This window comes from Dysidea avara, chromosome 12 (genome assembly GCF_963678975.1).
Source record: "Dysidea avara chromosome 12, odDysAvar1.4, whole genome shotgun sequence".
Lineage (NCBI taxonomy): Eukaryota > Metazoa > Porifera > Demospongiae > Dictyoceratida > Dysideidae > Dysidea > Dysidea avara.
The window spans coordinates 5,682,054-5,708,871 of NC_089283.1; the positions used below are offsets into that span (position 1 = coordinate 5,682,054).

General features: G+C 37.4%; 3 protein-coding genes across 10 annotated transcripts in view; 2 read left to right on the forward strand and 1 right to left on the reverse strand.

Annotated features, from left to right (window-relative positions):
* Window positions 1–3,457, forward strand: part of LOC136241324 (uncharacterized) — a 38,517-nt gene extending 35,060 nt beyond the window's left edge. The window contains exons 12-14 of the mRNA XM_066032515.1: window positions 490–562; window positions 1,660–1,793; window positions 3,334–3,457. The gene's annotated coding sequence lies outside the window, so the exon portion shown is untranslated. The remainder of the gene's footprint in view (window positions 1–489; window positions 563–1,659; window positions 1,794–3,333) is intronic.
* LOC136241012 (uncharacterized) overlaps window positions 1–26,818 on the reverse strand; it is a 104,932-nt gene that overhangs the window by 77,286 nt on the left and 828 nt on the right. For 3 of the 5 annotated variants that reach the window (XM_066032127.1, XM_066032125.1, XM_066032126.1), the window contains 5 exons: window positions 26,318–26,398; window positions 22,492–22,575; window positions 22,272–22,440; window positions 21,863–21,951; window positions 21,536–21,805 (listed from right to left, as the gene is read on the reverse strand). In XM_066032127.1, coding sequence (XP_065888199.1) covers window positions 21,712–21,805; window positions 21,863–21,951; window positions 22,272–22,440; window positions 22,492–22,575; window positions 26,318–26,398 — 517 coding nt within the window. In that variant the 3' untranslated portion in view covers window positions 21,536–21,711. Of the gene's footprint in view, window positions 1–17,084; window positions 17,189–19,498; window positions 19,546–21,535; window positions 21,806–21,862; window positions 21,952–22,271; window positions 22,441–22,491; window positions 22,576–26,317; window positions 26,399–26,818 lie in introns of those variants that run through there. The other 2 variants (XR_010694086.1, XM_066032128.1) reach the window with 2 other exon arrangements.
* The window catches only part of LOC136241006 (NACHT, LRR and PYD domains-containing protein 9C-like), a 35,292-nt gene continuing 12,570 nt past the window's right edge, over window positions 4,097–26,818 (forward strand). For 3 of the 4 annotated variants that reach the window (XR_010694085.1, XM_066032111.1, XM_066032112.1), the window contains exons 1-3: window positions 4,097–5,110; window positions 5,854–5,912; window positions 5,961–6,076. The gene's annotated coding sequence lies outside the window, so the exon portion shown is untranslated. Of the gene's footprint in view, window positions 5,111–5,853; window positions 5,913–5,960; window positions 6,077–26,011; window positions 26,593–26,818 lie in introns of those variants that run through there. The other variant, XM_066032110.1, reaches the window with a different exon arrangement.

The window sequence follows — 26,818 nt, forward strand, 5'->3', positions numbered from 1 at the left end:
ACATCCATAATGCGCATGCGTATTCAAATTAGAGCAATACCATACCATACTTCTAAAATAAAATTACAGCTGTATCACGTGCACGTACACCACCAGACAGTATTGTGCAAATTGTAAATTGTTTCATCGCTCAGGCTCGCCCCAACATGCTTTAGCATCTGTCTAGTACTGTATTTACTTGGTTAAATGCTGCGGTGTTTATTAGTTCTGGTGGTTACTATTTGATGGTCACCACTTGATGATTGAAAACAATTGTTTAAGCCTTTATTGACTGTGGCACCACTCAAGTTGCAGCATGTAACCAAGGAAATATGGTATGTGTGTGTTCTGTGAGATCTGGTCTAATAACTGTGTAATAAGGTCTAATCCAGCCAAATAGAAAATGTGTCACTTTGTATACAAGTGACCTTCCTAATGTGGCCACCTGTTTAATAAGGACACTGTGTAATGAGGTCAAAGGTCAGTTATGATCATTATTTTTTTTTAAAGGGGAAGAGGAGAAATATAAGAAGTTGATAGTATCAGTTTATTCTAACCAGATATCTACCAAACAAAAATACGGGTTAGTAGCCTGTACTGTATAGCATATAATGTAATTTTTTTTAAATTAATTTTTTAATGTAATACTATATTATATCGCTTATCGGAATATCAGCTAAAAGTCCTATCGGTGCACCTATTATCTTGAAAGTTGAAACCATATAAAGAGTTAAGTTGATAATTACTCCTGTCTGTAGTCTCCTTATCAAGAATGTGTCCAGGCATGCCGAAAGGTCATGTGATCACAGCCTACATCCCATTACATAACAGATCATATCTCAGTAACAGGATAAGTTGTCTATATTCTGTAACTTGCACATTAAGTGTTTAACAAAGGCTTAAAATTACTTGACCATACTGTAATCATACGGTACTGTATGGAGGTTTGGGCTTTCTTGCCCAACCAAAAGCCAGTGACACTTTTTAATAACAGGTAGATGGCATTGGTTACAGGGATAACTAAGCCCAAAATGTCTGTAGAGTCCTTCCAACAAATTTCTATGGAATTTTAATAATTTCCTATTTTACGCTGAGTATCTAAGTAAAGTATTTCTCAACTATGGTTACTGCTACAGGCTTTTGATGTCTTCTCTGTTTGATGTGACTTTACCCTGAGACGTGCCTTTATGAAAACCGTAGCCGCTACTGTACAGTGTATGCATCGTGGAGTTACCTTTGTCCTCCTTTATGTCGATGATCCCATTTCTTTTTCCACTACTGTATCTGCATAAGTGTTGATTCATGGTAGTAACATGTGGTAGCTATAGTACAGCTAGCTGTCTCAAAAATTGTCTGTAATTTACACTAGTGAAATAAAGGATTAATTTTGAAAAGGAATTGCTGCAAAAGCCATGAAACAAGAAGGGATTGCTGGGGTCATGATGTAAACCACAAATCTCTATTTTGCCTCTCTGTTGTAAGATTAGTTAGATGGTACATCCTAGTTGAGTCAAATTAGGGATTTGTGTATGACCCCAGCGGTCCCTTCTTGTTTGTTTGCTTTTTTAGCGATCCCTATTCCTAAATTAAAATTTTAAGTTTATGTAGCTTTTTTCCAAACACATTTATGGTTTCCAGACAGTGAGTGAAGTACGTACACTTAAGTGCTATTTTTTACAGATCCATTAGGGCAGTCATGGAGGAATGAAATGAAACTACAGTACCCTAATAGCAACAGTATGGGATTGTACCAGGATGGGATAGGAGTCATAGGACTTGGAGCCACTTCATTAGTATTGGAATGTACTAGTTTAGTAAGTTATGGGATAGGACTTGTTGTTAGTCAGTATGGGATATGCATTGTCTACTAATGTATTGAATTACATATTTACCACAAGCTGAATTGTGTACTGCATGTTTACCAAATAATGAGATACATGTTTAATACAACTAGTTACTTAGTGGGTGTGTACAAATTTCTTACAAGCCTTCAGATTGACCTGAATGTTGCATTGAAATTAAGCAAAAAATTAAATGTAATTTTCTAGTGACTGACTGACTGACTGACTGACTGACTGATGCTTTCAAACAAATGTAAGGCTACTCAATGTTGCTTCTGCCAGACATGTGCGTTTTGGCATACCACAGTACATACAATGCGTTCTTCACTTACCAGTGTCCTCTCATTCATCTTTGCTGATAGCGTAAGGTGTTGATTTGATGGTAGTGTGTGATGGCTTCTCTTAATCATCCATGTTTTTCATAGTGGCTACTTTGATTGCAGTACTTTTTGAACAGTTCTTGATTCATAATGCTGTGTAACAGGTTGAACATAGCTGACAATGAAGCGTACCTATACTTCACGTAATAGCTGAGGTACGCTGTGCCATTTCTTTCTTTTGATGCGGTATGCGTGGGCTCACCAGTCATAATAATATTATTTTACAAAAAAGTTAACAAACAAGTACACAAAAATATTAACATCAAATGTAGCATTAAAAACAAGAAAACACCTACAAGCGGCCTGACATAGAACAGCTTTTACAAAATCATCAAAACTCAAAATTTCATCTGCCTCACTCGCTCACTCACTCACTCACTCACTCACTCACTTACTCACTCGCTCACTCACTCACTGACCACGATCGCAAGCCTGGAGGCCAAACAAAGCAGCACATGTTCACAACTTTACGCCACAATAACTAACTCACTAGAGGGATGCGCCTTTTGGGTTTGGATGAGTGTGTGCCCTCTGTGCCTTGTCTTTTCTTTTATCTTCAATCAGGCTGCTTGTCTTCTTCTTCATCCAACGAAACCATATTGAGGCATGGAATAGTGACCACACATGTTCAACTGAGTAGTGGCTAGTTGGTAGGCTGACTCTAATAATTGATTGAGACCATGATGACTGCACCCCTTTTAGGGCAAGCACAGGGCAAGCCTCAGGGCAAGCACACACCTTGTAGGCTGACTCGAGATACTCTAGTACAGCAGTCACCCTAAAAGAATAGTCACACGCTGTATAAAAAAAAACTAGTATATTAAAATTATAAATTTAAAAATGAAGTAGGGATCCAAACGATAAAAAGTGAAACCAGAGATGAACAATGGTAGCTATTACAGCATAGCTTGGTGGGAAATCCCTACTGTGGCATGGTATTATGTGTGAATTCCAAGAAGGGATTTCCCACTGAATTATGCTATAATAGCTACCATCATTCATCCCTTGTTTCACTACTTTTTATTGCTTGGATTCCTACTTCATTTTTAAATTTATAATTTTTAATATACTAGATCATTTACACTTTAATACTTTGACATAAATACAGTGTAATGTTGTTTATTTCTGTACAGGTAGTCCTGTGTAAGCTACTGTCACTGTTGTTGTCCTCACTAATACTACTACAAGCACCAATACAGCTTCACCAACACTGCTGGAGAAATGATTTACCAAAAATGGTAAGTAGGTGCTAGTTATAGTGTAACATAGTGAGGTGTACAGATTTTATAAACCTTCAGACTCTTTGTAGTGCTCTACACAACCCTTACACCTTGTTCACACTACCTTCTAACCCGGGTACAGCATGGCACAGCTTAAAATAAATTGCAGTATGTATGTACAGTGAGGGACCTCTCTATATTGAACTGTCTGGGACCAGCTGATTTGTAGAAGTTATTCAAAGTTCTATCTGTATTGATTTGGTTGTGTAGGAACTGTTCCTTATAGAGAGGTAAAAAGTGTAATGTCCTTTATTCAGTGAGTACTTTAGAGAGACAGTGTCACTGTATTTGGATCTTGGATGTAATCAACTGATATTTGTACGAGATCTACTACAGTACATCAGTGTTTGATTATTTTGATGACACACCCATTATGTGTTGTTGTGTGGTGCCTCAGTTGTTCTTATAATGGTTAAAATCAGTATAAAAAAGACAGCAATAAAACCAAACCAAGCTTGTAGCCTTAGAATTGTCTTAAGGTATTAGATGTACTTTGGCATTGTACAAAATAATTGTTATAGCGATTGTGCCAAAGTAGGGACTTTCCCACCGAGCTATGCTATAATACCATCATTCATCTCTTGTTTCATTACCTTTTATTGCATAGATCCTTACTTCATTTTTAAATTAACAATTTTTTAAAATGCTATGATAGTGGGGGCCTCTCTAACTTTTAACCCTATCATGGTTATATTTATCCAGTACAAATATAAAACATGTGCTGAGTACAATTCCAACATGTTAGCTAGCACTTCTATTGTGTGTTATGTGCTTATCCTGAAACAGGCATGCACCCAGTGGTCCCATCTCTGGTGGGATTGTTTACGCACTACTGTGAGTTAGGAGATAACCTGATAAAACTTTTTTCCTCATTTATATTCGAGGTATAAGTCATGTTTTTGATATTGATACATCATTATAGATGATCGTCAATCAAAGCTGGTGGTGGTTTTCTAGACATGTAGTGTCATGTGCATATATCTGCATAACACTGGAATTGTGATAAAACAGATGATCATTTACAGTGTGATTTGGTGTGCCTTAAGTGTGATGGAAAATGAAGAAGCTTCAATCAGTATTGTATTGATAAGATTGTGTAGGGACCTTGTAAAATGTGTAATGTCCTTTATTCAGTTAGAGACAGTGTCACTGTATTTGCAGTGACTGCTTTCAAGAATGTGTGAGTGACACGAAAAGCATCGAGGCAAAGTGAAGCCATAGAAATTGTCATTTAGAATTCTCATAATAAGTGAGGCACTACACAAATAATGGGTGTGTCATCAAAATATTTGAAAGCTGATGTACTGCAGTAAATGTCATACAGTTTTGTCCATCAATTTTTTACCTCTGTGGTAGACGTTTGACTTTGTTGTTGACCAGCCAACTGTGTGTTGATGTAAAAGTGTGTGCATTTCTATCAGTTTTGAGTGTGTATCACCATTTCTTATAGCTTAGTACGCAAAATGATAAAGTTTCACATTTGTTGTTCAATATTGACTACTGAAGTGACATTGTTACTCATCCAGCTTTGGTTACAGCCAACACACTTCCTGGAAGTAACATCCTGGATGTGATGACAAGCATGAAATGACCAGTGAGGGTAATCTGACCACAACTGGAGTATGATCAGGTGAGCAATTGTTGTTGTACCCTATGTGGAAATTATTTTCAGCCCTTGGTGTAAATACATAATCCTTTATTTTTAGTTGATGTAGTGACAACTATTTTGGACCATACATTGTACAGCCACCAGTGATGTACCATATAGCTGGTAATTTTCGAAGGGTTTTTTTTTTCAGATATTATGAAGAGACCCTTCTATTCAAAAATAAATTCTCATGTCCAGTTGCTCTTCACAAATAAATTCCCACAAGTGAAAGCAACAATCCAACTTTCAGTGATTCGCTTGTGTATTCCTTGAACTTTAGCTCAGTATTACTGATGATAATGGGTAAACTGTACCAATACTGTGCCAATAACCAGGAAACAGGTGATCCAGAATGAGATGCCGTCTGCTGTAGAATCTATGGTAGTGGATAGCTATAGCTAGCTACAATCAAGCATGATTGAGACAGTGAATTTACTCCACTCAGACTCCCCCAGTCTTCTCTCCAGTGCACAGGGATGGGGATTTTTCCATCAGTAAGTCAGTTTTTGGCATATCTTCATAATTTGTGATGCGAATTTCTGTTAATTTGAAATCCACCTGGACTTTGAAATATGTGCTCTTCGAAATTAAAATCTTTCGAAATTCAGATTTTGCTTCTTGTATGAAGTTTTCTGCTTCAAAAATAACCTGCTATATGGTACCTAGTATATGATACATGTACCTGGTTTGTATTAGTGTTACCAGTTGATATTTCTTCCCTCCAGCAAGGTAGTGGGTGTGGGTAGTCAAAGAAAACCCCTGGACGCTATACACTCTACACCAGGTATATGTGGATCACATGATTTTGTATGACATCATGTGATCACTGAAGGTGTCCGTTTGTCCGGAGTAAGCAGTGATGGGAAGGGACAACAATATCATACACCAGATCATGTGATTGGATCATGTGATAGTGACATCATTATAGTTGGGTGTGGCATATACAAGGTAGTCAGGTTATTAGAGTAACTGTTTTAGTATTGTAATTTGATTAAACATGATCATTTTAAAATCATTAGCTTAGCTAATTGAAACTGTTAAGTGGCTTCTTTTGAATACTAGCACTTTTATGGAATGTGCAATATTGTAAAGCACCAAAAGTTCTTCATAAAATAGGAGATGGTTGGACTGGTTGGTTGAGCCCCACCCATGCACTAGCTGTCACATGTGATCTAGTGGTGATGTCACTTGTGTGATGTGGTGTAGTCATGTTATTACTTGGTGCTGATAATGCTATAGGGTCCTATGTCAGGAGATAGCTTACAACACAAGGTGGTGTGGTCAGCTGATAACTGTATAACATCAATCTACATAACAGATGGTACATCCTAACTGTTATTTACTAGAGCAAATTATACACTATGATTTGTACTGGTGAAGATTCTGTGTGGTAATTGTAGTGGCTCCTAATATTCTTGTTGTAAATACTCAATGATCTGTGATAAAGTTCTTGTATGAAGAAATAACACATTGGTACTAGTACAAGTGATGCTCCATTGGACAGTCTCAAATGTACTGGATCCAGGAGTTATTTTTTCAAGCATAGTTTCTAAATGCTGTAAATTTTGGATTAGCTTTGTACAATTGGGAATTTTGACAAATGCTAAACTTGACCATTTACACTACAGTGAAACTCAGACTCCACTTATTCAGATTCTCAGTTAACTGAACTACAGAAACGACTGCTCTATTGAAGTAGTAACTGTTCTATTAGGGTAGTTGATAATCCAAAATGTTCTTTGTACAGAGATATAGACTTTTCAGACTTATGGTCTCAAGGGGTTCAGATAACAGGTTCCACTGTACATATATCATCATTGACTTAAATGTTGAATATCAGTGAAAAGCGTAAAATATTTTGAGGGATAAATTTTTCAAAGTTGAGCAATGTTGCTAAAATTTTGCTGATAACCCCCAAATGTGTGAAATCAGCGAAAAATTTTCCCCTCTAAATATTTAGGCTACAGGGTATAATATTATACTTGTGGGGGTGCTTATGGATGTTTGACAAATTAATTTTTGAAGTTAATTCAATTTTTTTCTTTTGTTAAAATTTCCTGTTGTATGGTACATAGAAAGGTATAGAATTTCACCTTTACTATGTACAGTAGGATGTTAACACAATGGTGAGATAACAGTGTAGAGATAACATGATAGTCTTTTTATAAACATGTAACAAGCTTCTTGAGTTTTCACACCTGTAGTTTCTACTAGCTTATACCTACCACATTTTGAGGGACCTCTTAAATCTTCTCTTGTGTTGAAGACTGAACAGGACCCAGTAGTGACTTGATCCTACAATAACATGTGTGTACCACAACAACTGGGATATGGAACTACCTCTACTAACACACTGACTTCTCCCCAGCTAAGGATTTATCAGGATGTGTGCACTTCATAGAGTAGTATCCCACCACCCCACGTACATGTACATAACATTATAGCTATGTGAACACACTTGTGTACAGTTACAACATGTGCACTGATATTAGAATAATACCTGCAGCTGTGCCTGATCAGCTGACGGGTGTTCTTAAATTGTTACCAGTACATAAGCAGGGCAACTCAGTGGCCTCAGGGACATGTAGGCCAAAATCCAGCTAAGCCCTGGATCTATCCTTTACAATGAGCAATTCAAAGCACCTTGCTAGTATACGAGTTATGCATTAAATTCGGACTGTATACACTGTCAAGATCAGACTTGCGGATGTCTCTGCACCAAAACATAAGGATATAAACAAATGGGCGGCAACCAGGTGGGAATACCCAGCCCCTAGCTGCTAATGTAGAGAGGTTAAGTGCAATATTATAATAAGAGACGGGAACAAAATAAGTAAGAGAGTTAGTGAACTATGTGTGCATGCTATTCACCGCGATATCACTCCAGGTGAATCGGGAGAAATGTCCACCAGTGAAGTGTTCCAACACTTCTTCCTACAATTAGTAAACATACTCCCAATGAATGATGTCACGTTTACTGCGCAATTGTTCTCATCCAAACTCCTTCCTGGTAATGTTAAAGATCAAGTGAAGTCACAAGCTACACAAGTTGATAAAGCAACATACTTTCTGGATCATGTGATCAAGCCATCATTAACAAGTGGTGTTGGTAGTAGTTTTAATAAGCTCCTTAAAGTGATGGAGGATAGTGAGTATGATGATGTGAAGGAACTATCAAAACAGATTAGAAGTCGACTGAGAGACAGTCCAGCCAATAATATTGAAACTGGTGAGTTGACCTGAATAATTATTGAGATGAAGTTACATTGTAGTCTGTAGGTCTCCATTCAACTACTACACAGTGTACCAGTGGTCCTCCTGTCGTAAAGAAGTTTAAGTATGAATCCTTAATAGATAGTAAAAGATTAAAGGCCAGATATCTCAGACAACCACCTACTTCCAAAACTGACTGGCCAATACATCATGTAACCCAGTATGTGAGGTTGGCCCTAGTGGAAAAAGAAGATGTCACTATAGGAGACGAAAATTTAAATGAGATTACTAAACTAACATTACAAGGGGATGTAGACAAGATCTTGAAGAAGAAAGCGCCACTTGGTGACCTAAAGGACATCTTCAACAAACCTTGTCCTCGACTGATACTAATAATGGGAGCCCCAGGTGAGTATTACAAAGTATTAGTAGTAGTGATGTAGTATGAGTTGTGTAGGTATAGGCAAGACGACCCTTGCCAATGAGATCTGTGTAAAGTGGGCCAGGGATGGATTTTTAGCAGAAGATTTTGATCTTGTGTTGCTAATTCCATTGAGGTCAGCTCGTGAAAGATCAATTGAAGAAGTAATGATAAAATACGTTGGTGGAGAGAAGACATACGAACTACTAAAAATGTCAGCAGGTGAAAGATGTCTGATAATTTTCGAAGGATTGGATGAGGTTTCAGCAGACCGTCGAAAAAGTGATGATCTCTTAGTAAGTGTGATCAAAAATTGTACGCTTCTAGAACAAGCAACAATACTGATCACATCAAGACCTCATGCATGTAAGAATGTTAAAGCTGGTCGTACAATAGAAATTGTTGGATTCGGCAATACTGAAATCAAACAATTTGCAGAAAAATCTTTTACTGATTCCCAAACTGTTGAACAGTTTCTACTACAACTCGACGGTTATCCACACATCAATAGCCTTTGTTACATTCCCATGAATTTAGTTATGATTGTAGATATATTTCGGATGAACAAGAAGAAGCTTCCATCAACTCTAACTCAGTTATACCAGTTCTTCATTGTGATGATAATGTGGAGACAAATTGAAAAGGAGAGCAAAATGAAGGCATCTTGTTTACCTGTAGCAGTAACACCTGCTAATGAGGAGAAGTTACATAAACTGTTAAAAGGTATCCCCACAGAGGCTGTAAGAACAGTGTTTGTTTTGAGTCAATTAGCTTACTGTGGCTTCTTTGATTGGTACAAAGATAGCTACACCTGGACTAAGAAGTTGAAGGACCCAAAAATCCTATTCACAATGGAGGACCTCATCCAGTGTGGTATCGAGGTGACAGCTGACTGGGATGGGTATGGATTGTTGAAAGTGACACACACTCACCAGTTACCCACAGACACTATTACGTACAATTTTGCACACCTTACTATTCAAGAATTTTTGTGTGCACTTTACATGTCAACACTGTCTGACCAAGAACAGCAGCATATACTGAGTGAACACTTTGAAGATTTTCCTAATGTGTTTATTTTCTTGTGTGGCCTAACAAAATTAGTGTCTCCTGTAACATCACTATTTGTGTTGGAGAAGTTGACTAAGAGAAAATATGGTAGAAAGACTGATGCTCTTACAGCATTACGTTGTGTGTATGAAAGTGGAGAAACTGATCCACCTCAGTCAACTACTCCTTTTGAATTGGATTTGACTTTCACTACTTTGCAGCCATATGACTGTCTTTGTGTCAGCCACACATTATCATGTTATCCAGTGGTGAAGGTGGATATGAGTTTGTGCCATATTGGTGACAATAGTGCAGAGATGTTAGGAAAGAATTACAGTGGCCATGTACTACAAGAATTGATCCTTGAATGTAATGATCTCACTGTGACTGGAGTGGAACATGTGATGAAGATTGTGATGAAAAGTTAGTCCCACTATTAACTGTTGATATACTGTGTGATGTTTGTGTGTTAGTGAATTGACAACACCTCACTGAGCTGTATGTGTTTGGAATGTGCACTGTTATCATTATACAGGTAGTGCCTCATTAAGAGTATTAAATGTTGGTGGTAATCCTATCAGAGATGACGGGATATCAGTGATGATGGACGGACTGCAGTACAACAAGACCCTCACTACACTGTATGTGTCTGTTTGTGGAATATCAGCTAAAGGTACTATATAGTGTAAAATGTAGGATGGTAATGTATACATATACATGGTGGATTGTTTTGAGGATGTAAATTTCCCAAATGTCAGAGTTTCACCCTAACACAACCTTATGACTCCCATGCCCAGCTCACATGGGCTAATGTTGTATGGATCGTTGGTAATTTATTAAGCATTATTAGTTTCATAGAAACACGTCTATCCATGAAATTGATGTTCCTGAGAAATTCCACACATGTACACACATGTACATACAGCACTGTAAACGGCAAAAGTTTGAAGTGACTAAAAGTTTGGTGAATTTGGTGAATTGAGGAAATTCACCAAACTTTATTTGCCAATCAGCTATTCAGTACATAGTTCCCATATTATCTACATGGTGAATTTGCCAAAATTTTGTCCGCCAACCTGCTTTGCATGCTAATTCACCTTGCCAAACTTTCATTATTTACGGTAACAAGAGTTGTAGTATTGGAGACTGTTCCACACATTGTATTGTTGTGCCTTATAAGGATAACAGATGATTACAGCATATTGTTAAATTTTAACTGTTGCTATTGTTTACAGCTCATGTTACATAAAATATTTAAATTTGCTGAACCACTTCTATCCACAATTCATAATGTCAACTATTAGTGGAGTGTTGGGGTTTCCCATATTATGTTGATTGGTGTATTTGTATGGTTTCTTCACATATTTAATAATTACTGTATATGGTGAAAATTGACTAATGCAAATTGTTTACAATCACTACAGGTGCCAGTTGTGTTGGCAGATTTTTGAAGAATTGTAACCTGCAAGTCCTTAAGATTGAAAGAAATTCAATCAGAGATGATGGGATATCAGTGATGATGGACGGACTGCAGTACAACAAGACCCTCACTAACCTGGATGTGTCTGATTGTGGATTTTCAGCTAAAGGTACTATATAGTGTGAAATGTAGGATGGTAATGTATACATATACATGGTGGATTGTTTTGAGGATGTAAATTTCCCAAATGTCAGAGTTTTACCCTTACACAACCTTATGACTCCCATATCCAGCTCACATGAGCTAATGTTGTATGGATCGTTGGTAATTTATTAAGCATTATTAGTTTCATGGAAACACGTCTATCCATGAAATTGATGTTCCTGAGAAATTCCACACATGTACATACAGTACTGTAAAAGGCAAAAGTTTGGAGTGACTAAAAGTTTGGTGAATTTGGTGAATTGAGGAAATTCACCAAACTTTATTTGCCAATCAGCTATTCAGTACATAGTTCCCATATTATCTACATGGTGAATTTGCCAAAATTTTGTCTGCCAACCTGCTTTGCATGCTAATTCACCTTGCCAAACTTTCATCATTTACAGTAACAAGAGTTGTAGTATTGGAGACTGTTCCACACATTGTATTGTTGTGCCTTATAAGGATAACAGATGATTACAGCATACTGTTAAATTTTAGCTGTTGCTATTGTTTACAGCTCATGTTACATAAAATATTTAAATTTGCTGAACCACTTCTATCCACAATTCATGTCAACTATTAGTGGAGTGTTGGTGATTTCCCATATTATGTTGTTTGGTGTATTTGTATGGTTTCTTCACATATTTAATAATTACTGTATATGGTGAAAATTGACTAACGCAAATTGTTTACAATCACTACAGGTGCCAGTTGTGTTGGCAGATTTTTGAAGAATTGTAACCTGCAAGTCCTTAAGATCGGAAGAAATTCAATCAGAGATGATGGGATATCAGTGATGATGGACGGACTGCAGTACAACAAGACCCTCACTGAACTGGATGTGTCTGAATGTGGATTTTCAGCTAAAGGTACTATATAGTGTAAAATGTAGGATGGTAATGTATACATATACATGGTGGATTGTTTTGAGGATGTAAATTTCCCAAATGTCAGAGTTTCACCCTTACACAACCTTATGACTCCCATATCCAGCTCACATGAGCTAATGTTGTATGGATCGTTGGTAATTTATTAAGCATTATTAGTTTCATGGAAACACGTCTATCCATGAAATTGATGTTCCTGAGAAATTCCACACATGTACATACAGTACTGTAAACAGCGAAAGTTTGGAGTGACTAAAGTTTGGTGAATTTGGTGAATTGAGGTAATTCACCAAACTTTATTTGCCAATCAGCTATTCAGTACATAGTTCCCATATTATCTACATGGTGAATTTGCCAAAATTTTGTCTGCCAACCTGCTCCACATGCTACTTCACCTTGCCAAACTTTCATCATTTACGGTAACAAGAGTTGTAGTATTGGAGACTGTTCCACACATTGTATTGTTGTGCCTTATAAGGTTAACAGATGATTACAGCATATTGTTAAATTTTAACTGTTACTATTGTTTATGATGACTACAGGTGCCTGTTGTATTGGTGAATTTCTGAAGGAGAATTGTACCCTGAAGACCCTTTGTATATTGTGGAATCCAATTGGTAATGCTGGTATATCGCAACTAATGGATGGGCTATGCCTTAACACTACACTAACTAAACTGTTTGTTCATGACTGTGGAATATCAGCTAAAGGTACAACATGTAATAGTTGTAACACTGGTGGGAGTGGTTTACCTGATATGTACACACTCACCCTTGGGCCTCATGTGTACATGTCAGACAAAGCGCAACCACATGTGTTACAAATAACATGTTTCACTTCATTGAAGTACTGGAAACTACAACACAGTACTGAAGTAGTACATGTGGTACAGTTGATAACACATTGGTGTTTGGTGCCAGAGTGTATATACAGGTATGATCTAATCCATGAGAGGTGAAAATTTAAAGTTTTTTTGGGACTATTAAGGAACAGATCTAGATATTTAGACTTGTATTCCCTCAACTCAGCACACAAAATGCTTAGTGTCATTCTTTGTCATAACACAGCTAGCTGGTGTACAACTAGGTCGTAACATGACAAAGAATGTACCTCATGAGTTAACATGAGATTTGTACACTGAAAATTATCTGTGATCCACCTACACAAAGTGATCAATACAGTGACACCTCACTTAGTGACTACCTCTATAGTGAGACCACCTTGTTAGGTCCCTTGTTAGTATACCTCATTATTGAAGTTGCATGTTTTGGTCCCGTTGGCTGGTGTCCCTATTGATGAGTTTCCATTGTATTACAATGTAGTGTATTGTGTAATAACACAAGGCTGGAGGAGATGGTCCAGTTGGTCAGGCCCGAGCCGGACCAATAATCTGGGGTTGAACCAACTCGGAACTACATTACTCTCATGCAACCTTTGGACGATCACATCTACATGTAGCTACGTACATTTTACAGATGTTATTGAAAATGCATTACACGAGTAGTTAACTAGTTTCTCAGCCTAACTAAAGCACAGAACTACACGTATAGTACTTCTAATTACCTTACAGTACAACATAGCATTCGTATCGTTCTGTACAGAAATGATTGTGGGTTCTACGTACAGTATCACGTGTGCTGACAGTTGGCATTTATCACGTGTAAGGCAGGTGCCTTCTTTGATTCTAAACCAGCACACTTATATCACAATTCAATCTTCATAAAATAGGATCCCATAAAATAATCATTAGCATTCCTTGGCTTGTCTCTCTTGGCTTCTTTTACTGGGCGAAGAGCTGGCAGTGACAAACCAGATGACTCATTCCGCGGCAAGAAGCTGTACGCCCATACATTACATGGTGGCCATCTGGATGAGATGTTGAGTAGAAATCACTCCTCTTCAACTACCCACTCATCCTGTCGAGATACTGAGCAAACTCTCAGTCTCACCCACATCGCACCATTTTCGAATACTGATTGGTCTGATCTCCTGACTGTCCACCAGTATATTTACGTGATGATCCGTTCACTTCATACAAACCAGTATAGTAGTATACTGTATTTTTGTAGCTGTGTAGCTTTTTATTGTAGCTGTGTGAATTCACTGTATAGTAATTATATCCTAGCTAAAGGGGGCCATGCTGCATGGGTTTCCAGTGAAATTTGGGGGGAAAGTTGCAAGTTGCTAGCTAGTTTTACTTTAAAATTTAGCATCAATTTTAAATTTTAAGGCATTTTCAAGCCTTTAAATTGCAAAAATTCTGCAGCTCCTGGGGGTTGCACCCCCAGACCCCCCTTGAACTTCTAATTTCTAGCTATAACTAAATGAACCATACAGCAAATTTCATGCTGTGTCCCCTGTATATCAGGTCTACAATTATACATAGTATAGAAAGTCTGAAGAACAGCAGATAGGCTTGAGCATATTTATATAGCTAGCTAGCAGTGAAATATCACTAAAATTGTATATCTGAGTGTCTAAGTTTCAAAAATTTCCTGTGGGGGCATGCCCCCAGACCCCCCTAGAATGCTCGTGCTTTGCACTTCGCAGAGTGTGCTTCGCACACTGTGCAACAGCTCCTCTCTCATTGGCATGTATATGGTAGCAATTTCAACATTATAGTCAATGGCCTGACCAACTCAATTTTCCCTCCTCCGGCCCTGTAACAAGATGTAGTGTTTGTGATCATGTTGATCTTTTGGTTTTGTATAGCTTCCTTAGTTCATTACAATCACTGATGTAAACATTATACTGTGTGATGTTCAAATTTTACGTATTCTGACTATTTACAAGTAATCCATCAAATGTGTTGATACTTTAATTCTCCCATTACAATTTTGTGTATATGGTACGTATGTGTGTGTGTAGTTTTTGTGTCCACAAATATTTTACCTTGAAAGTTTCTATGGTAACAGAATAGTAATGGATGATTTGACACTTCTCCACCAAATTAGGTCATTGTTAGTAAATTGTGAAACTTGTCCCTCATAAGAACATGTAGTAATTGTTATTGTCTACTGATCACTACAGGTGCCAGGTGTATTGGTGAACTACTACAAGAGAATACTGTACTAGAAGTGCTTTGGTTGGGAGAGACCAACATTTGTGATGATGGCATCACCATCATTGCTGGAGCTCTTGGTAAGAGCAGGATCAGGGAACTGACTGTATTCGATTGTGGTATTACTGTTACTGGAGCAAAAGCACTAGCTGCGGGTTTAGCAATCAACCAAAGTATTACAAAATTAAATGTGCAGTGCAATCCCATCACTGCGGAGGGAGCTCGTCTGATATTACAGTCTGCAGTAAATAATGGGATATGTGAACAAGTGACCAATGATGACTACGAGAGTGATAATGAATATCAGAAGATGATGACAATCCTACAAACCAGGAGAGAAGCAAACTAGAGGTAGGTAGTGACATCATCCATGATGTAATAAAAAATGTCATTATTGTAAAATAGGTCACCATAGCAACATGACCACACCTTTCTTGATCAGGTAAGCAATATTGTTATCATTAACCAGTGTTAATGTTCTCTTATTACTGGTAGGAACTCTTTTAACAAACATAAACAACACTAACATGTGTACACTTTTAATGTTTTCATGTTATTGATTTTAATCATTTAATTATAATACAAGTATATTATCATTATACAAAATGTACAATTCCTAGCGACCATATACTTGTGAGAACATCTACATCATGTCTGTAACTGGACAATGTGTCTTATGAAATAATATAAGTATATCTATCTATGACACTCCTTGGAGCCCCACCCACTAGTGATGGTGTAGGGTTGTGCCTCAGGACAGTTTAATGAGTGCTCATATAATTATTATAACATCCCAAAAATGGCCAAAACTTTAGCCATTATGCATGTATCCAGCAAGACCTTACAAAATTGTTTTCAGAAAATTTTCAAATTTAATTTGGCCTCAAATTCCCCAGAGATTTCATGTCATGCTTACATATTGCTCAGTTTCAGTGTGCTTTAGTTTGCCTGTACCACCTGCATGAACAGATCTAAAGCTCCTAATTATAAGTTCACAATGATCACGTAACATTAACATTTCATAATTAGCATAATTAATTCATAATGACAATAATTTCAGTTACATTGTACATTGTTACAATACATGTACAGGTAACTTTTGTGTATGTTAGCTGTGCTTGCAATTTTATATGGCTTCATGTTTCCTTTGATCCAACGTTGCTAGAGATGACATTGTCACGTGAGTGATCTGGTGATAATCTCCAATCTGGCCCTGCTTGCCTGACCATAATGGTCGTCGTAATCCATGAGTTGAAGGACAATGTACTTTTATTAACAACACCATAGGAACTTGGTCACATGGTCCATTCAGCCACAACTTCACATAACCTGACAACAAGTTTAATTACACAACACATCAGACAAACATCATCCTACCTTCTCACATGACTCCTTCAACATGTAAAGTTGATCCAGTGTCTATACTCTACAACTTTTATGTCTATAACTTTAACATAAGAGGTGTCATGTTACTAGTGTTGCGAACAGGTATGGAAAAACTGGTTATTAACCGGTATTGTCTAGGTCAAGCCAATTATTGGCTAAGAAGCCTTTAAACCGGTTTTGCCCACCCCAGTCAATATCCAATTATTCACCTTCCAAAAGCCGGTTTTAGTAAACTCTGCAGATTCACAGCACTACATGTTACCTACATGTACATGACAGTGACACTAACATAACATAGTGACATGGTAACACACCTCACTGGTCACCATAGCGATCACATCAGAGACCCTTGAAGTGCTTCAATCATTTTAAGCACACCTACTCAATTCCAGTACAACAAGATGTTGACAATGATATCCTATCATAAAACATTTGTAATAGCTACACTACACCTAAACTATGTACAGTTGTACACATGTTTAATAGAACACACATAATTATACTGTACACATACACATGTACACTACACATACATTCACACAGTCACACTACATACACAGGATACTGGTATTATGACATAACCAAGTGACATGTGCCAGTAGTAAGTGTGTACGGATGTAGTGCTGTGTGTATGTGTGTGTGTGTGTGTGTGTGTGCGTGTGTGTGTGCATGTGTGTGTGTGTGTGTGTGCAGTGTACAATATAAGGAAAAATTATTGCTTGGACAAAATGGCCAATCAAAAGTAAATTTGATTGGGCATTTCTGAAATTGCATGGCCTTAAGATAGAGGTGTACTATCCTGGTGTGTGAAGCACACCCCACAGTGCGAAGCACAAGCCTTCTATGGGGGTCTGGGGGCATGTCCCCCCAGAAAATTTTTGAAAAATGATCACTCTGAGATTGAATCTGAGACCACTTTCAGCTACTTATCACTCAACTTTATGCACATACATTTTACAGAGAATTAATTGTAACACATTTGTATTGCTGCATACATATTTTACAAAAAAAAACTATGAATCAATGTATATAATTATTGTACAGCCAGTTTTGTAGACTTAGCTGGGCTAAATGCTTTGTTACAAGTGGTGTTGAGTCAACAACACAGATTGAATTATAACTATCCAACTAGCTATTTCTCTTGTGAATTGCAATAGACCAAAATTTACTTTTGAACCTGCCCCACGTGCAGAACTTTTATCACCTGCCTTTCAATTAATTAATTAGTTTTTTTGTTATGCAAGAATCAAATAGGAGTGTATAGTGCATATCAAGTTAACGCACACTTAATAAGTTAATAAATGAATGCAAGTTAGGAGAATTAACTGTTTCTTCTGACAGAGAGTTCCATAGTCGAAGTATGAAGGAGTGATAGGTGTTTCTTAGCAGGAATAGTCATAAATCTCATTTGATTCCATTTTCTACAAATTCTAACGACGAAATGGCCATCTTATACTTAATATCGTACCTCCACTTCGCAAATATTACTTTCTTTTCTTCTCCTGGAAAGCGCCACTCGTGTAGTCAGTGCGAGGGGTCCGTCACGGGCTGGAATCCCGTACAAGTCATTTGGAATCCCTCGGAATCTCGCACAAAATCTGGAATCTGGAATCTTTTGGTTGATTAAAGTCCGTGAATTTCCTAATAATTCCGGATATTCTAATAGCGTGCAACTCGTGGTATGCAGCTCGAGATGCAGCTATAAGCTTGTTCAGTTGGCCTGTTATAACTTGCCTTGAGCTGTTAATTTCACTTCGCTTTAAACTTACTGTGTCTATATAGGTGTTTAAGAGCTTTTATGGATTCAACAGAGCACGAGTGTAGAGTCGAACTGCTGAATAGTCTAGTATCGAGTTTTGCCGAGTCTGTAGTTGTGTCTCCGATTAACAACGAACCACAAGGCGAATCCAGAGCCTATCCCAGGTACAGCGAAGTCTACAATGAGTAGCTAATGAAGTTTAGGTGCGAGTTGAACACGAAGTTGAGCAGCATTGTCTGAGCTCGCCGGCATTCGAGGAGAGTGCCCGAGGCACTGATCGTCTATCCAAGAGAGTAGCTCGAGGTAGCTGTTACCTTTCCACGCATTGCTGTAGGGCTAGCGTGTCATTAATTTTGTTTGAGTACAGGATTGTAATTTTGTTAATTGGATTTCAGTAATTTAAATATTTCTTGGAATCCGGAATCTTGCCTGAAATTTCGTGGGATTCGGAATCTCGTACAGGATTTTAAGGTCGTGGCGGACCCCTCGAGTCAGTGTAGTGATCGCTTCTTTCAACATCGACTGTAACCCACAATCGATAATTGGGATAAACACGAGGTGCAGTGCTCTAGCTTACGCATGCACATCAAGTCGATGCTTCAACGGGATCAAGACTTCACGCAGCGATTAAATAGCTTCGGTAAGGAAACGTATCTATACGATAATAATAATAACTATAATAATACATATTATAAAGACTAATACACTGTAATAAAGAATTACAATTGTGAAAGATTTGATCGGCACAAATGGCCGACCAACGGCTATATTGATCGGTCAACAGCATCACTTGGTCAGAAAATGGCCGATGGCCGACCGTTATATTGTACTCTGGTGTGTGTGTGTGTGTGTGTGTGTGTGTGTGTGTGTGTGTGTGTGTGTGTGTGTGTGTGTGTGTGTGTGTGTGTGTGTGTGTGTGTGTGTGTGTGTGTGTGTGTGTGTGTGTGTGTGTGTGTGTGTGTGCAAGCACTTGTATAACGTGACTCACTTTGCAACAACTGTTACTTGATGGTAACCTGTATACAGATAACTGGTGGAAGTAACTATGTGACACTCTTAAGCCAAATATCTCATCATTTAATTAGATGTACATAAATGGATTGTTACTACTGATATGTATAGCTCAACTACTCTAATAGAACATACAGTACTCCACAAGCCTAGAGCAATGGCGGATCCAGGATGGGGCATTTGGGGCAAATGCCCCCCCCCCCTCCCTCCTCCTTGTGGAGTAGCCATATATAGCTAGCTACTTCTTTTGATTAAAATATTTACTTCATGTCAGGCCATAATCAACTTATAAATCATGAAAATATGCACAATTCACTAGCATTTATTATTACAAATTCACCCAAAACCAAACGAATCAGTAAAACTAGCTGTGAAATTGTCAGCCAGCACCTTCGTGTGTACTAAGCGCCTCTAAAAATAATTATCGTGTTGTTGCTTTTAAAGATTTTTAAGACTTCACAACCGTCTGCAAAGGCCAAATTCCGCCAAAATGGCAAAAATCAACAGTGAGACACTACTAAGAGGTGATTATTAAACATTTTGCTGCTTCAAAAATGCAGCAAACTAACAAGAAGATTTGGCTCTCCCCAACAGTCTGTTTGTGCCCCTCCCATTGCCAACTCCTGGATCCGCCCCTGTAGAGTAACAAATTTTGAAGTGGTCAGGTTAGCATTAAGTAACAATTGTACAGTGGGTGCATTGTAGGACAAAGTGCACAGAACACTCACAGCATGTGCAGAAAGTTACACCTAGGAGGATCTTCTCCAAGGAAAATTTAAGTTTAAGAATGCATATTTAACCAGTAATCACAACAGCATTGGCATCCAAGAAAGAAAGTAACCAACTGCTCTATTAGAATATCTGACTGCTTATTAGAGTAACTTGATGTGGCCGAAACCTGACCAACCAAACTGGTGGCACTGTCCCTGGTGTTCATCCATCTTTCAAGACATGTTCAAATAATGAGCAAGTTTGAGCCTATTCATTTATACACAGAACACTGTTCAAATACTTACATCATAGACAAATACTCTAATAGAGCAGTCATTTCTATTGGGATAAACAAGTGATCAGATTATCTATACTACTATAGTACGTTCACGTTGAGCTGAATCCTCAAAAACATTTAATAACTCATGGATGCAATTACACACGATCTTGAAATTTGGCTCATTTGTAGTACTGCTTGATCCGCTAAAAATATTTCAAAATCTTTTTGTTCAAATGTTTGACATAATATTTACGGCCAATCAAAATTTTCACAATACATTTCCTATGGGGAAGCCATATAAGTACAGTGTCCATTACAGCCCTTTCCCGAACTTGTAATGGAGCCAAACCATACGTGTCTGTTGTTGACACCTTTGTTGTTACCAATAATCATCTGGTTAGCTGAAACGTTAACTCAGTTGAGAAAAAATCCACTTTTAATTTTTAGCTGTTTTTCAGGATTCAGCTCAACGTGAACATCCTATATAACTGGACAATCACTAGATGTACAGGTACGTGTGACTGGTTAATGTTAACAATTACAAATGTGACTGGATCTGTAATGATAAATTTTATCAGTTGATGGTTTATACTATATTGACCAGAACAATTGTAGTAACTGTGGCTTGTATATATAGGAGTAAGCTTGGAATAGCCTTATATGGTTATCTCTAACTACTTGTATGTGCTATATATAATCTTTTTGTGTATGGGGTCAGACCTTGTTGGGACTATTAATCTTGTCCTTGTTGTGGAGTGGAGGTCTTTTCTATACTCAATTTGGAGAATATTCACTGTAGTTTAAGAGTAGGTCAAGGGTAGTCACTGCGTAGGGACTGGGATCAAAATCAAATTAAGCAATTAATTTACAGTGATCAAGATGTCTTAAATATGGGCAATCAAGCACATCAGCAAGCCAACTGTAAATGAAACCAGAATTTATAAGGGTTCTATACTCAGTTGTCAAGCGATCAAGCCATGCTTTTGATGACATCATGCAATCAAAAGGCATATTCCTTCAATCAAAAATCTTGATCCCAGTTGCCAATGGTTTGGTCCAATAAATTAGGCTCAATACCACTAAAATGATTTCATTATGGTCTAAGAACATTGAGCTTAGAAATTAGCTGATGGTTGGCTGTCATTTTAAAGGTGATGTTATAGTAACCACTGAGCAAGGTTCATACTTGTAACCAAGAGCAGATATAGTTCACAAAATACATCACAGATATACTGACCATTTCTGATGTACTTGTGAAGCTAACACCAAATACCCTGGGGGATAGTAATACACAGTGACTTATTATGACATCACTCAGTATAAACACTTACAGGTTGACATCAAGGAAGACTTGTTGGAAATCATACTGACTTTGATCTTGTTGATAGATGGTAGAACAATGTTGACCACATCTTGACTTCTAATAGAACGTTAGCACTTGTGATATACACCATTTATCACTGTACATGTCACACTTCACATAACATGTACTACAAACTTGAAATTGTTCTGTAACAAACATGAAGTGACTGACTGTTCTATTAGAGTATTCTCCAATAATCTAACATACACATATTATGTGACTTAATTTTTAGAAAATGGATGATATCTGCACATTGTTCAAAATTCATTTTATTGATTCTTTGTTGTTTACAGGGACAAAGAAATGGACTGGCCAAGTTTCAGTTTCATTTCTTTGAAAATAATCTACAGCAGCTTACATAAACCATCATAACTTACTAATACAACCGCATATGGCATTGAATCTTGGCTCTTGTATTTGCCATGAATTTGTGAATCCCAAGGTGTATCAGTATTCAAGAAGGAAGGAAAATTCACTGAAGAAAGATCATCGGTAGAATCTTCTGTCACCACAACATAAACAGACGTCTGCAACTCAGAAACCCTTCTGTGTACGGAGGATTTTTAATCTTCTATGAACACGCATGCACAATGATACCCAGGATTTATCCATTGGAGTATAAATTCATCCACACCAGCAATTAAATCAAGCTTTGTTGTCCATCCTGTACATTTGTCATATCTGCAAGGGATAAAACAGATTTAAAATACACACATACATATATGTGACTTTTACTTTCCTCAGTTGTTCTGTGATACAAGTTGTAGTTTAGTATTTTTACAACTAATGCAACTACCAAATACAACTAGCACTTGTAACTAGCTTTTTGGCCACAACTAGCCCCCCTTTAGCCCCTAACTTCAACTATCAGATGTGTAGTGGAAGTTTGAATGATTTTTGTTTTATTCTTACATGTTGAGCCAATGAAATCATTGATGTGCTGCCATGGATTCACAATACTTCGATACCCATCCTTTTAACATGGCTAATCTGCTCATGTGATTGCTAAAAATAATTGGCAGATAAAACTTTGGCGATTGTAATGTTATTTGCCAAGTTTTTTATTGCCAAAGTTTTTTACTATACAGTAACTGTATGGAATTGATTTGTCACTGTCAACTCAACAGGTGTATACTGCAGTACATGTAATACATACATCGTGTGTTTTACTTGTCTTTGCAAACTACACAAGGTGTAGGTAGCTATTGTGGGTAGTTCCCTTCGATTGTTGTGGAGTTCATTGCCCCACAAGAGCTCATGAAAACCAAACACTGCTCTTTTGACATTAAAAGAACCAGCAAACGATGCTCATACTAGTACGGTAGCTACCACTCGAATGCAGCATCACTACGTAGCACAAGTGCAATCGATTAAAAGACTTGCTAATTAAGGGATATGGCAGCATTTCCATTTTGAATCATCATTGCCATTGAAGCAGCTGCCATGCCCATTTATCGGCGAGTTGCGTAATCACTCACATTCGTGTGTATCGATGTTGCATTCAAGCGATACAGTACGTGGTAGCTAAAATTTTTCCCCCAGGTGAAGCCCCAATTGCCAAAGTTTTTTTTGTTAATTTTGTAATAATGGGTTTTCGCCAAACTTCTTTACCGCCAAACCTTTTTACTATATGGTAATTTATTATACTTGTCTGAAGCATCAGTTAGTTAGTATCAGTTAGTAGAAGCTTCTGGAAGTAAAAAAAACTTAAATTTTGTGGCAGCTTAGAGGAATCATGTTGTATTGAAGACACTGCCAAAGTACTGTGAGGGTATTGTGGGGCTGGTTTCTGCTTTATTTTTTGTGGGAAGGTACAAATTTAATGGTCACTACTACACAGTACTACCATACCGTACGATATTCTAAACGACACAGAATGGACTTCACAGTACTGGAGAAATGTCACAATTAAAGAAAATAAGATTACACAATACTGACCAAAGCCACACACAGACAAACATTGAGGTTGACACTATCTGATAAGTACCAGACTAATTGTTTATAAATTGGTCCCTTTGTGTTAAATCCTGTGGCTACAATTAACTTCAACATAGTACAACAGTGGATACTATCCAAGGGTAGTAACTATGGCTTGTATAGCAGTAAGCTTGTAGCATATACATGATTGTTAAGTGGACACTTTCTTCTCCATCCCCTTGACTGGTTTCCAGTTCACACTTGGTGTACTATATGTACAAGCCATGGAGTATATTGGAGTGCGGCATTTGTGGTGGCTGTACCTACTGGCTGTGATGTGACAACTGAACAAATGTGGAGCCACAACATTGAGGATGGATCGGACCAGACCAAAAGTCAATTCTTTAAGAAAGCCAATTCACACAATGAACTACAATGTACACTTGTTGTAGCTTTGCTAAGGATGTGATCAATGGCCCAGACAGCAACAGTGAGGCTTAATAAGATGTACACGAAACCATGTTCACTCTAAAAACAGCCCAAGTTAAACTACTTTCTAATACATTTCACTAAACAAATGCTACAAAACTATCAAGCTCTTTTTATTACTACAGTCTACCACCATACACAAGTAATCGTCTGAATTTATTAGAATCGAGTTGTACAAAATGACACAAGTTAGAGATAAGTTACTCTTCAAACTAATTAACTTACTTTTGGCCTAGATAGTAGAGAATATATAATGTATGCTTTAGGTGATGGATACTGCACAGGACTATACAGTGGAACCTCGATTATCCATACTAATTGGGGGAAGGTGTTCAAATAGTGCATTAATCGAATACTACGGATAATCGAGAGTCAATTTGGTGTTCGTATAATCGAGAGTTCGGTTAATGTGTGTTCGAATAATTGAGGTTCCACTGTATTTGCAGGACTAAGGGTAGCTATAAGCTTTAAACAGAACAAAATTTTAAATAGAACAAAATTTTAAACAGGACAAAATTTTAAACAGAACAAAATTTTAAACAGAACAAAATTTTACTTTGTCTACCATAATCAAGGGCTTATCTTCAATTCCTTAGCTTCATCATCCATGGCCATATGTTTAAAAATAAGTTTGAAGGCTAACTGTGATCTTTAACTTCTGTCACTTTCTACAACTTGATTCTATTAAATTCAGGTAATTACTCATGTGTTGTGGTAGACAGTAGTAAACAGAACTTGTATTATTGTTTAGTGAAATGTATATAGGAAAGTAGTTTAGCTTAGTCAGGCTGCATTTAGAGTGAATGTAGTTTCATGTACATCTTATCAAGCCACTGTGTGAGCCATCGATTGCGTACTTGGCAGAGTTGCTACAAGGTGAGGAGTGTACATTGAATTTTATTGAGTGAATTGGCTTACTTAAAGAATTGACCTTTGGTCCAGTCCAGTCCATTCTGGTCTGGCTATTATCCATCCCACAAACATTCACCCTGAGGCATAGGAAATACAATAACAGTATACCATCAGTGATATGACATTGATTAGTTCAACATTTTAAATGATTGTTCAATTAGGAGGTTCCTCTCTATAATGAATACTGTAAGCATTTTAGTTATTTTATTACAATAAAACAGTTTACATATGGGGCCAGAGACCTATTGGGACTAAATTTATTTTGCTGCTATTGTGAAGGTCTTTTATATGGAGTCATAGATTTGGCTGCAGTTTGAAAACAAGTGCATGTTCCGATGGAGGACTATATTGAATGGACATCAAGTTCATCAACTACCAAAACACTTTCTAGATGGTCTATGTGACTCAGAAATTTACCACTGACCAAAGTCCACACTTGTAAGATAAGTGAGCAGATACTGTATTTTTGAACCAGAAATTTTCATAGGAACAGTAAAATCTGAATTTCGAAGGTTTACTTTTGAAGAATGCATATTTTGAAGTATAGGTGGATTTCAAGAAAATAGAAATTCAAGTCACAAATTACAAAAAATATGTGCTTGCCTTACTGATGGGAATAATCCCCACTTTTGCACTCAGGAAAGAAGAAGTATAAGGGATAGTTAGCAGCCACTGGAGAGGCAATCAGCTTGATCAGGGTACAGCAGCAGACCGCATGGATTCCCAACAATGGCCATTCTGGATAGTTTACTGGCTACTGATGCAGTAATGAATGATACTGTTCAACTATTGTTAGTAATACTGAACTTAAACTTGTAAAGAATACACAAGCAAATATGCGTTGTTTAATCACGTGAAAGCACGTTATTTTTACTTGTTGGGATTTATTTTCGAAAAACAACAGGACTTGGGAATTTAATTTTGAAGAGAAGGGCCTCTTCGAACACTTCGAAAATAACCAGCTATACGGTGTAGTCCACAGAACACATCAACAGATATACTGACCATTTCTCATGTTACACTCATTAAGTTAACACCAGAATGCCCCAGGGAGATAGTACTTCACAATGACTGATTATGACATCACTTGGTATAATAAACTTACAGGTTGACATCTTGATGAAAACCATCACTACTGTCCTTGATCTTGTTGATAGAAGGCAGAAGAACATTGATCCCTCTTGACCTGCAATACAGACATCACATTGGCTATATCAATCCTTTTATCACTGCATATATTCCATTTCACACACTTGCATGAAAAACAATAACACAATTGATCTGATCTGATCTGATCTGAAGGAAAAGACTTTTAACTTGGAGCTGAATCAAATGACTTGTTGGGAGTACAACCAACACTACAATGAACAGGTTCATAAGGTGACCAGTATGTGTTGTTGTTGTGTGATGTGTTTGTGTATACACCGTCATGTGTGTATTGTATGTCTGTATGTGTGTACCAAGGTGGTAGAGCCTCCAATACATTTCCAGGACTATTTGCATGTACTAGACTTGTAGAAATGGAATGGTATACAGTTACTCAGTGTTCTCCGAGTAGTGATGTTATATTACATGATGAATGCGGGTTTAGTTTTTGTGTGTTACA